At 53.1% G+C, this 12062-nt stretch overlaps 1 protein-coding gene across 3 annotated transcripts in view; it reads left to right on the top strand.

The window, feature by feature from the left end:
* The first annotated feature begins 1282 nt into the window (after nucleotides 1-1282).
* The window catches only part of DGCR8 (DGCR8 microprocessor complex subunit), a 36384-nt gene continuing 25604 nt past the window's right edge, over nucleotides 1283-12062 (top strand). For all 3 annotated transcript variants that reach the window (XM_025474813.3, XM_035706634.2, XM_025474812.3), the window contains exons 1-5: nucleotides 1283-1438; nucleotides 6185-7185; nucleotides 7661-7820; nucleotides 10209-10351; nucleotides 10514-10796. In XM_025474813.3, coding sequence (XP_025330598.1) covers nucleotides 6466-7185; nucleotides 7661-7820; nucleotides 10209-10351; nucleotides 10514-10796 — 1306 coding nt within the window. In that variant the 5' untranslated portion in view covers nucleotides 1283-1438; nucleotides 6185-6465. The remainder of the gene's footprint in view (nucleotides 1439-6184; nucleotides 7186-7660; nucleotides 7821-10208; nucleotides 10352-10513; nucleotides 10797-12062) is intronic.

The raw sequence follows: 12062 nt of genomic DNA, 5'->3' as shown, positions 1-12062 counted from the left end.
TGTCCGTCATTTGGGTTTGTCTGGTCTTTCTGTATTCAGATTTTGCTTTTTGGGTAGAAATAGCCACAGGTGATGCATATGCATGTCCTTCTCAGGAGGCCCACAACACGAGCCTTTACTGGAGCTGACTTTTGTCTTTGTTTTCAGCGAGGTATCCTTAGTATACGAGATAGCGTACGTTTTTAAGGTATAAATCTGATATGTTTGTATCCGTATACGTTTGCTGGTCACCTTGATCACTTGGTTAGGTGGGGTCTTTCAGGGTTTTCTCCACTGCAGTTACTATTTTACGTTTGCAATTAGCACCTTGGGGAGAAACTTTGCAACTCTGTAAAGCAACAAAAAAACTTGCTGCCAATTCTCATACTTCTGCCTGCTATTTCAGCATCCATGATTTCTGTCCGCAGCAGGTTTGTGCAGGCTGCCAAAAGGGAAATTTTCTACTTCCACCATTCCTTTTGCATTTATTTACTGGAATTCTGGTTTAAGGAAGAGCTGCCTCTGTCCATTTACTCATACCCTCCTTTTCTGAGGTTCTTGAAATGGCACTAGCAAGTGGAAAGATGCGGGACAGTTCAGCCTATTTGTCCTTTTATCCTAATGATTATGCTTAATGCTTTTAACTGGAAACGTGTAATGCCTGTGTGTGTGTGTGTGTGTGTGTGTGCCTGTGTGACGGATGTGGTTGTCTATGTCTCTGTGTATATGTATGCACATGTACAGCCTCCTGTGTGTGTGGTTTGTCTGAGCGTGTATGTGTGTCTGAGGGTCTATCTGCACGCACGCGTACGGCCTCCGGTGTGTGTCGGTGTGTGGTGTCTGCACGCACGCGTACGGCCTCCTGTGTGTGTGCACGCACACACGTCCGCTCTCGTCCGCACCACGTAGACCACAAAGGCGACTTCAGCTCCCGGCGTCCTCCGCGCCGCCGGCGTCTCGGCGCCTCGCGCGCGCTCCCGTTCCCGGCATGCCCCGCGCTCCCTCTTCCCGGCATTCCCCGCGCTTCCCGCGCTCTCCTGTTCCCGGCATTCCCCGCGCTCCCCGTTCCCGGCGCTCTTCGCGGCCGCCGCCCCCCGCGCGGCGAGCCCCGCCCCGGCGGCGACCGTTAGCGCGGCCGCGGCCTGAGCGCCTGGTCCCGCCCGCGCGGCCGCGCTATTGGGCCGCGTGCCGTGGCCGCGAGCGCCACGCGCCGCCGATTGGCGGCCTCCACAGCCCGCTGCGCGGTTCCCCCAATGCGGGGCGGCCGCGCGCGGGGATTGGCCGCGAGTCGCCAAGGCCCGCCCTCCGCTCGCCCCGCGCGGCAGGCGGGTCCCGCCGACCGGAGAGAGCTTGGTGGCCTTCCTAGATGGCGGCGGCGGCGGCCGTGGCGGCTAGGCCGTGAGGGTCTCCGTGCTTTGGTCGGGCTGCGGGCAGCTCGGGCAGGCCGCGGGCGCCGGAGGTAGGTGCGGGGCGCGAGGGGCGCCCCGCGGGCCGGGCGGGCGGGCGGGCGCCGCGGCCTCTGCGCGAGGGCGCGCCCTTCCCCTCCCTCCTTCCCGGGCCGAGGGCTGAGGTTCCCGGGCGGCGGGCTGGGGCGGGGCGGGGCACGAGGGCGCGAGGCGGGGCGGCCACGCGGAGTCCCGGCCTTTGTGAAGCATCATGGCCGCGGGCCTCGGAGGACGCGGGGCGGGGGTCCCGCCGTGGGGGGGCGGGGGTCCGGCCGTGGGGGCGGGCCCCGGGCTCGGGTGGCGCCGACGCCGGTGGCTCTGCGCGGGGATGAGCAGGCCCCTCGCTCTGCGGGCCGGAGCCGTAGCGGCGCTTTCAGGCGGGAAAGGTATGAACGCGGCTAGTGCTCGCCCAGGATCCTGCCGGGCGTAACAGTTTGGGAAATCTGAGAAGTCGCCCAAGTCTTTCCTCCGCCAAATGCTCATGGATTGAACGTCACGTAGGGAAGCGGGATGTGGTTTTGTTGTAACAATGGTCGTAGCAACGAATGGAAGGTTGCAACCTGTTGATAGTAATACCTGTCAAGTATTATTATTCGGTGGACTTGGGTTGCTCGTGGTAGGAGCCTGATTTGCTGTTCTGCATGCTTGCATGTACCTCGTTACCTGATGCACGGCAGTCCAGGCTAGGGCTGGTGACTCTGAGAGGCCAGCCACCCAGCGGAGACCCTGTTTCCTGGCCGACCCTGTTTCCTGGCCGAAGCCTGGACTCCCAGTCAGGGGCCTCAGGCACAGTGGCCCAGACCCTGCCGCAGGCTGTCCCTCACCAAAGGGAGTGAATGGCCAGTCAGCAGTGCGCCTGTGAGTACAGGATGTGAGGCCTATTGGAGGATGACAAAAGGAGTGGATGAGGTCATACTGCTGCTGGGTTGGGCGGGAGGCTGCAGTGTGAGAGGCTTGACCGAAAGGCACCAGCCCCAGCCCTGGACATGAACGCCAGGGCCTCGATGCCACCCCAGCAAGTGGACTTGAGTGAAGGGTGCTGTCCAAGCCTGTTGGATTTACCCCACCTACTAGGGATCCAGGGGAGCCTGCTGCAAGTCTGCTGCTGGCTTACAGTCCCCTTGGCAAGCAAGGTTTGCATCCGTGTGTTCAGTCAGCTGAAGCAGCAGTGAGGCTGCTGGTGGAAGAGTCCTTTGAGCCCTTGATGGCCAGGCACTCTGTAGCGCACTTCCTGGGGATTGTTTTATAAAACGACCGTGACCTTGGTGGTAGAAAACGGGAATCTCACTGCATTACCTGGTCTTGGTCCCTCTTAGTAGCTGCCCTTCCCCTTTTGGTGGTCTCATCCAGCTTCCTGGCTTTAATGCCCTCTCTCCTTCACATCTCCAATCACCTTCTCCAGCCCTGGCCTCCTGTCTGAGCTGCTGTCTTTTCCATATCTCCATATGTTACTTTGATGCCAAGTATCAATGTCCAAACCTAAAACCTTATCTTCACCCACCCCACACCACTTCTCATGATGCCTTCACCACCTCAATGCATGACAGCTCTGTTCATGATTTAGGGTCACCCGGATTCCTCTCTTAGGCTTCCGTGCAACACTCAGGACCATTTCTTACCACCTCCAGTTTAATGTGCTATTTTGAACTGCCTGGTGAGCCTCTTAATTCTTCTCTTTGCTCTCACCCTTGCTCCTTCCCCCACTCGCCCATGATAGTTTTTTTGGACACAGAATGGTTCTTAAAAACGTAAGATAGTGTAAAACTGGGGAAGTGAGCAGAGGAACCAGCTTGCCTGGGTGATAAAGCAGCTTTACTACTTTATAGCTGTGTGACCTTGAGCAAGTTGCTTAACCTTTCTGTCCTTCCATTCTCTCAGTGCTCTCTGAGAACCGGTGAGTGAAAATGCGTAACACTCTTAGAGCAGGGCCTGGCTGAAGGCTGGCTGCTATTGCTGTCCTTGGATCATTCAACCTCACTGCTTGGACCCTCCTGTCCAGTTGCCCATCTCTTAAGGGCCACAGTCCTGGTCTCACTCCCCCTCAGCACGTTGCTTTCACCTGCTGCACTACACTTCTACCCCAGGGTCTTTGCTCTTCCGCCACCTGGAATGTCTCCTCCTACCCCCCTAGCTTACTCTCTGCTGCCTTCAGATGGACTCTGGCTGTGCAGCCCTTGCCGTCTGCCCTTTCTGAAGCTGCCTCCCCTCCCCCCCAACTCCTTGTTTTGTTTTCTCTTGAATACTCCTCAGCTTTTCCTATTTGTTGTTTGTCCATCTCTCCTACTAAAAAAAGTGAGCTCTGTGGGGCAGGAATTTGTCCATTTTGTGTCCTTAGCCTCTAGAATGGTACGTATGCCACATGGAAAGTGTTCAGCAAACACTTGTTGAATGAGTAGAGTAAGCTTACCAGGGAAAGTAAGGCACTTGCTAAGGAGGGCCCTCCTGCGGAGCTCAGCCTTGAGCTGCTGCCCTCTGGGGCTGGGTGGACTTTCCTGATCTCCCAGGGAGAAGGAACACTCTTTTTCTCTACAGTTCCTGACCCCACCCTCTGCACCTCTTCCAGGCCTCCCTGCATTGTTGTCATTATCATCTTTGCTTTGTGCTTTGATGCTGGCAGCTGCTTGGTCTTTTAATGTGGGTAGCAGGTGTCCCCATCCTGTACCACCCTTTGTTTTTAACACCCCCGCCCCCCTTCAGCCACCAGAATCACAGATTGGCTCTTCCTAGTATCTCTACAGACCTACCAGAAACTGAAGGTTTTGGTCCTGATTTCTGTCTGTGTTCTGTAGCACTGGACATGCTGACCTGTCTCTCCTTCTCTGAAACGATCTTTGTTGGTTGCCAGGAGACTGGCCTTATTTCACTTGGTGCTCCTCATGCCTGTTCAACTGCAGCCTCCTTAGCGTTTACCTTGGTTCTGAGTCTTGTTATCTGTATGCTTTATTCCCTTGATCTTCAGCACTTTTGACAAATACACCTTTGGGGGAAGTATTGTGTTAAATTCCCATTGAATTTAGGAATCTAGAAAATAGCTCAGGGGTCATTGCCTTTCCAGCTGTGTCCAGGTGGTGGGGACCTTGTCTCTTTTTCATGGTAGTACATCCCTTAGAATAGACCAGTGAATTTGGTTGAATTAGTCAAATCTAAACAAGTCTCTGGTTTTTATGTTGTGTCTCCTTGAAAGTGCAACCACCACGCTCTACTCCTTCGCTGTAGACTTCTTAAATGTGTGATGTCTGCTGTCTTCTGTTCTATCCATGCAGCCAGTCAGGCCTGCCTTGTGTGGGCATGGGCATGCATGTGTGTATCTGCACCCGTGTGCATGGCATGTTCATGCGTGTGTGTGTCTGCATGGTGTGGGAGTGTGTTTGCATACACATTTGTGTCTGCACGTGCTTCTCCTGCTTTGATGCCCGGCTGTCCTGCAGACCTCTGGGTTTTTGGATTGTCCCTCTGACCTGCCTTTTCATGTCATCCCTTTTTTGTCCTTTCTCTGAAGGGAAGCTTCCCAGAGTTGCATCCTCAACCCTCTTCTTGGTCTGTGTTGCCTCTCTGGGCAGCCTCTCTCCTGTGGTTTTGGTGACTACCACCTCGCTGATGTGTTCTGGCCTTCTGTTTCTGGGCCAGTCACAGCTCCAGAGCTGTGGCCTCAGCACCTGTTGGACAGGTCTGCCTGGAGGCTCCATCCGTTCTCCTCTGCAGGCTCCTGCCTGAATGCTGGAACACGTGTATCCCTCCAGGGGAGAAGCTTCATTCGCCTTCAGTTCCCTCTTGTCTCTGCTCTCCACCTCTACCCGGTCAGCAGTGTGGTCAGTTCTATGTCTTTACTGTTCTTGAGGGCTCCAGCCCTGTCAACAGAGCCTCTTTCACACCTTTGTGCTCTGGCCTGGAGGACTGCCCTCTATGCCTTGGGCTTAGGCACTGGGCCTGGCACAATTGTCAGTCTCCTTTTCTAAATAGGGACTGAATTATGGCATGGGAATCACTTCACCTTTGGTGGATCCTTATTGCCCCTAGGATGGAGCCAGGCTCCAGATGGCCCCCAGGACTTCCTGTGCCTTGGCTCCAGCTGTCTCCTGAGGCTCCCCGTACCAACCCTGGCCAGGTTCCCTTCCCCACAACAACCTCCCCCCTCCTCTACCGGGAACAGAACCACGCCACCTCTGGCGACCTCAGCACGCTGCATCACTGTCCTGGTCCACGTGCCACCTTGTGGGCCCAGGACAGTCCTGGGGTCCCTGGGTAGCAGAGCGCCTGGCCGTACCTCTGAGGCCCTAGTGCTGCAGAGTTGAGCTGAGGGTCTCGCACTCGCCCTCACCCTCTGACTGACCCAGCCCTAGCAGGTGAGTGGATCCATGTCGCTCTGATGGCCAGAGGGAGGCCACACACCTTATGTGTGTTCTGGAAAGGGCAGCCTTGCACCGCGAGCTTGCTTACCGAATAAATTGAGTTAGGGGAATGCTGCGGTGAAGCTTAACCCAGTTTTTAAAAGTCTTTTTTGAGCCTTAAGATAATACTTTTTTTTGTGCTTCTGAAGTAGGAATTACAGTGGACAATTAAGTAATTTAACTTGGAACTAAAATCATAATTCAGGTTCTGAAGGAAGAACGTAGAGTTAGTTTGTTTTGAAGCCTAGAAGTTTGTCTAAGGCAGTAGTATTTTAAGTTCTTTACTGCATCGTTAATGGCACTTGACTCTCAATACCAGGGAAGCAGAAGGTTTCTGTCATTTTGTGACGATGTTTTTAAATCTCTTTGCAGGTGGAAGAAGAAAGGTGCCACTTTGGCATGAAGACAGACTCGCTTAGTCGTCAGTCATTTAAGCTGAGTGCATTGTGATTTCCAATAATTGAGGCAGTGGTTCTAAAAGCTGTCTACATTAATGAAAAGAGCAATGTGGCCAGCTTGACTAAGCCGCCAGCGTGTGCAGCGCGGGCAGGACGGCACCCGGGTCTCAACGGACTTGTGCATGTTAGCTGTATAGATTTATGTAAGGTTTTTTAAAACTCTGGTCTTTTAAAATAGTCTTAACCACTTTTACTATGGAGACATATGAGAGTCCCTCTCCTCTCCCGCGTGAGCCCGCAGGAGAAGCGGTGATGGAGAACCGAGCTTGCCCCCTCCAAGCGCTGCCCCGTGAACAGTCTCCACCACCTCCCCTGCAAACGTCCAGTGATGCAGAGGTAATGGACGTTGGCTCTGGTGGTGATGGACAGGCCGAACCCCCTGCTGAGGACCCGCTCAACTTCTACGGAGCTTCTCTTCTCTCCAAAGGATCCTTCTCTAAGGCCCGCCTCCTCATAGACCCGAACTGTAGTGGCCACAGCCCGCGCACCGCCCGGCACGCACCTGCGGTCCGGAAGTTCTCCCCTGACCTTAAGTTGCTTAAGGATGTAAAGATTAGCGTGAGCTTTACCGAGAGCTGCAGGAGTAAGGACAGGAAGGTGCTGTACACAGGAGTGGAGCGCGACGCTCGTGCAGAGTGCGGTCTGGCCCTTAGCCCTGTCAGTGGAGATGTGCATGCTTGTCCCTTTGGCGGGAGTGTTGGGAATGGGGTAGGTGTAGGGGGTGAGAGTGCTGATAAGAAGGATGAGGAGAATGAGCTGGATCAGGAAAAGAGAGTGGAGTACGCAGTGCTCGATGAGTTAGAAGATTTTACTGACAATTTGGAGCTAGATGAAGAAGGAGCAGGCGGGTTCACGGCTAAAGCAATCGTGCAGAGAGACAGAGTGGATGAAGAGGCCTTGAACTTCTCCTATGAGGTATGTCGGCAACCCCTCCTTTGGAGCACTCTTAACAAAACCCAAAGAGAGGTGTTGGGAACTGCAGCATCTTTTGAAAGCTGATGTTGCAGAGGAAAAAAAACCCATATGAGGTGGGATAATGTTAATGTGGAAGAGAAAAGGCTGTAAGAAGTCCAGGTGTTTACATTTTTCTAATGAAAGGTTTGGCTGAGCAGTCGACCTTGTACCTTCTATGCAACCTGAGTTGGAAGGTGCTCCCGAGAAACGCTTCCTGGTGGCATGTGCACCTGTACCAAGCATCAAGTGTGTTGGTTGCAGTTGTCAGTTTCTTCCTGTTTGTTTTTCAGATGATCACGCAACATAAAGGCATACCTAGGCCCCCACTTGAGAGTGCCTCATTTCTGTGTGTGTTCTCACTAATGCTGTTAAGCTTGCCTACGGTACAGGAATGCAGGCTCTGGGGGCCGTGGTGTCTGAACAGCGTGTTTTGCAGGATGATTTTGACAACGATGTCGATGCTCTGTTGGAGGAGGGCCTTTGTGCTCCCAAAAAGAGGCGAATGGAGGAGAAATATGGGGGAGACAGTGACCATCCATCTGACGGAGAGACAAGTGTGCAGCCAATGATGACCAAGATTAAAACTGTGCTAAAAAGTAAGTCAGCCAGTCAGAAAGTAGTGTGTTTGTGGGGTGGCAGAAGTACAGGTTTAAGAGCCCTTGGGTGCCAGGCAGTGGTCTGGGCAGTGGGCACATGTTTGAGGGAGGATGGGCACACGTGATGAGGGGGAAACAGACAAGACACAAGGATGCACCAGATGCATGATGACCTGGGTGCAGATTGTAGTGTTTGCTGTGGATACACACCATAGAGCAGCTGGTGTCGTGGAGAGTGGGGAGGGCACTTTGATGGGGTGAGGAGGGGAAATGCTGTTATTCAGAGATGACAAGATGGGCAACTAAAGGCCAAGGCCAGAAGTGGGTGCAGCATTCCTCTAAAAGTACAACTCCTATGGCTGCAGCATGGTGTGTGTACTTTAGGTGGACAGGTGGGAGCTCCTGTGGTAGGGATGAAGGTATTCCAAAGCTGTATTTGGATTTGGGGGTGGTGGGTGGAGCAGTTGGGAGGCATCCAGAGCTGTGCCCATGCTACTCCTTTGCCAGTGTGCTGCAGATCTGGGAGCAGTCGGTGTCAGTTTCTATCTTTTCCTGGCCTGGAGTTGCCTGTGAGTGTCCACGTGGAGATGTTGGGCTGGGGATTGGGCAATGGGAAGGGGCTGAACAGATATGCCAGGGACTCGGGCACATAGTTGAAACCTTAGGCTGAGGTCTGGGGTGCAGAAGGTGGCATGATGGGAGGAAATTGAGGGGCAGGTGATGTGCAGTGTCCCAACGCAGAGTGGCCAGTTTGGCTGTACTGGGTGCCACATGTGTCTGCCCATGTTAGCTAGTGGTGGGAACAGGATGGGCGTTGGGTTTATCAGCCGTAGATGGGGTAAGTCTGGGGCGCTTCAGCTTCTGGGAAGACATGTGGGGGCAGGCTTTACTTTACCTCCAGAAGGTCTGCTTTGTACTTTTCCTGTGGTTTCAGCAGTCTGAGCAAACAAAGCCTTGTCCATCCTGAGCGGCCCACAGGTTCACAGTATTTCCTGTGGTTTCAGCAGTCTGAGCAAACAAAGCCTTGTCCATCCTGAGCGGCCCACAGGTTCACAGTATGCCTGGCCATGACTACAGGCATGCCAGTGGGCCTGCCAGCACCGGGCACTGCTGTGTCTTTCCCTCTGCAGCCTTCTGTTCCACCTCACCCACCTGGCAACCTACCCCAGAGTGCTGCCTCCCAGGAGCTACAGCATGGGCCTCAGACTCACAGGCTACGTGTGAGCTGCATGTGAGCTTTGACGGCTGGGCCAACTTTCTGACTGCAGTTGTCACAAATGAATGGCTCACATGCACCTGTGTCCCATGTTGTACTTTGCTTGCATTTTGTTTGCTTCTCCTTGTCCTGACTTAGCCCACAGCTGCTGTAAGGCAGCTCCTTGACTCTACCCTGGGTAGGGCAGAGTGTCTAACATTGTCTATGCTCCTCTGACTTGTAGTGCTCCCTCCTCAGGGTCACAGCCAGTATTGTTGTGTTCTGAGGTCAGGCCAGGAGTTAGCACAGCCGGGTAGGGACCTGACCCTGGGATGCTACTCCCTTTTCCGTGAGAGTCACTTAGGCCATTTCATTATGTGTATGTTTTTTAGATTTCATTTGCTTGTTTCTTTTGTCCTAAATTCTGTACTTGCTCCCAATTCCTGTAAGAGCATTAAGTTTCAGTTAAATCTTTGTGTTTTTCCTAGTTACCAGGCCTGCCAGTGGCAGGTGTCAAGTGAGTAACAAGTCTTGAGCTTTTTCTCTATGACTGCCTGTAGAGGATTGGGAGTAGTGTCTTAAAACTGATTTAGAAATGTAGAAATTGGAGGTAGTGTTTCACGGGCTGGGGAGAGTGTGCAGCTTGGGTACAATGAACACTTGTTATCTAGTCACAGGGAACAGTGGACAGCAGACATGCAATGTATTAGCAAAGCTTACTCAGCCCCTGGGGTGCCTCTGGCCACAGCCAAGGCAGCCAGTGAGGGATTGATGTTCATCATGCCTGTAGCTATGCAGATAACAGCTGAGGCTGGGACTCATGTCTTGCAGACCCTTTCCCAGGCACTTTCGTGCACCACATATTGTTCTAGGCCCGAGAGTACAGCAGTGAACAAGATAGACAGCTTTCTGCTGTTGAGGGGGAACTTTTCTCTGGGTTGGAGCCATATAAACAAGCACAACAATTGAGAGCAGAGTTTCATGCATGGGAGGTCTGAGTCGTAGGCGGGGCTGGCAGAAGCTCTGGTGGAGGTTGGGGTACTTCCCTACTCTTCTAGTTCTTAGAGGTTCGTTCTTTTTAGTCCTTGGTTGACTTTACTATTTTTATCTGCCATGTGTCATAAGTTTGAAGACCTCTCTACAACTCAGTGTGCTTTTGAAGTGATTGGGGGATGGTCTTGTCTTCTGTGCAGGTCGTGGCCGTCCTCCTACAGAACCATTGCCCGACGGGTGGATCATGACATTCCATAACTCTGGAGTCCCCGTGTACCTACACAGAGAGTCTCGGGTGGTCACCTGGTCCAGGCCGTACTTCCTGGGAACGGGAAGCATACGGGTAGGGGATGCATCAGTCATGAATTTAGTCTTGTAAGTTTGCAGACTGAACATGCACATGTTGTGTTTGCATGGTAGCCAGGCAGAGGCAAGTGGAAGGCTTCAGATATTCAGAGCTTTGGGGTCATCCTTGTAATCTTTGTTGCAATTTCACTACCCACAGAAACATGATCCTCCTCTGAGCAGCATTCCTTGTCTGCATTATAAGAAAATGAAGGACAATGAGGAAAGAGAGCAAAACAGTGAACTCGCCCCCAGTGGGGAAGTGTCTCCTGTCAAGCCCCTGAGCCGATCTGCAGAGTTGGAGTTCCCTCTGGAAGAGCCCGACTCCATCGGAGCTGACTCAGGGGCCCTGGATGAGAAGGACCCACTGGGGGCTGAGGCTGCCCCTGGGGCCCTGGGGCAGGTGAAGGCCAAGGTTGAGGTGTGCAAAGATGAATCGGTTGGTAAGTTTCTGGGGTGAACTTTCTTCCTTGCTGGCTGGGATCCATCTGCAGGGATTTGGCTGCACTCCACACCTTCCCTGGCATCACATTTCTTCTGCTGAAGGCCACCTATTCCTGGTTTTGTCTGTGAGGAAGGGACTTCTAGAGACCTTTTCCACTCATGTGGTTGGAAACGTCTGCCTCCCTGATCTTAGAACCTGCCTAGGTCTGCAGGCCCTACATGGCTGGTTGTGCCATGAAGATGGCTACTGTCAACGCAGAATGGCATTTTTCTCTGGTTACTTACGTGACCTTTCCTGAAATCTTGGTTTTTCAGTAGGAGGTGCTCATGTGGCATTGTTTTGATCGGCTTTTTTTTTTTTTTTAAGATTTTATTTATTCATGAGAAACACAAAGAGACACAGGCAGAGGGAGAAGCAGGCTCCATGCAGGGAGCCCGACGTGGGACTCGATCTCGGGACTCTGGGATCACGCCCTGGGCTGAAGGCAAGCGCTAAACCGCTGAGCCACCTGGAGGGTCCCCTGAGCTGTTTTGATACGCTCAGAATGAGCTGCTTTGATCCACAGACTTAGTACTGGGAGACAGCCACCATTCTGCAGACATTTCCCACTTCAACCCCACAATTGCTTTTGATTGTGTGTCGGTGTTTCTCCTCTCTCCTGTGTCTTTTAGCTTAGGCCTACCCATGCAAGTCTCAGTTATCTCTACAGTGGTGGCATGGTAGCAGACCTCTCTCAGCCCACCTGCTGAATCTCTTTCAAAGAGGACTTTGTGTTTTCAGGATTTTTGGTTATTGCTATTTGGATATTGTCTGAATGTTGCTGCCCAGCCTTCCTCGTAACTCATAGGGGTGAGGAGCCTAGAAAAGCTGGAGAGGGGATTGGAGTGACACCACTGCTGAGAGTGGGGAAGGTGCCCCAGAGAGGGGCGGCCTCTGTGGAGAGGGCCGGTTGGAACCTCAGGCATCTGGGGAAAGGCAGGGTCTGACACTGGCCCTCAGCTTCCCCCACAGACAGACTGCCGTCTTCTCCTGACCTGCCTGCCCGTTGCCTCCCTCGGCATCCACATCAGCTTCCCCTGTCTTCTGTCAGTGTGTCAGTCGGCTTTTCTCAGGACCCAGCTGGAAGGGAGCTTTTGCTTTAAGACTTCAACGTATTGGTTTTTGTCCAAATTCATCTTTTATGCACATGGAACACCTGAATGAGTTCCTGTTTTTCTGAAAACATCTGCTTTTCACTTCTAACTTTACTCCCTCGGGAGAAGTG

The sequence above is a fragment of the Canis lupus genome, chromosome 26 (assembly GCF_003254725.2).
Source record: "Canis lupus dingo isolate Sandy chromosome 26, ASM325472v2, whole genome shotgun sequence".
Lineage (NCBI taxonomy): Eukaryota > Metazoa > Chordata > Mammalia > Carnivora > Canidae > Canis > Canis lupus.
Note: the sequence above shows the minus strand (reverse complement) of the source record. Positions and strands in the feature narration are given on the sequence as shown.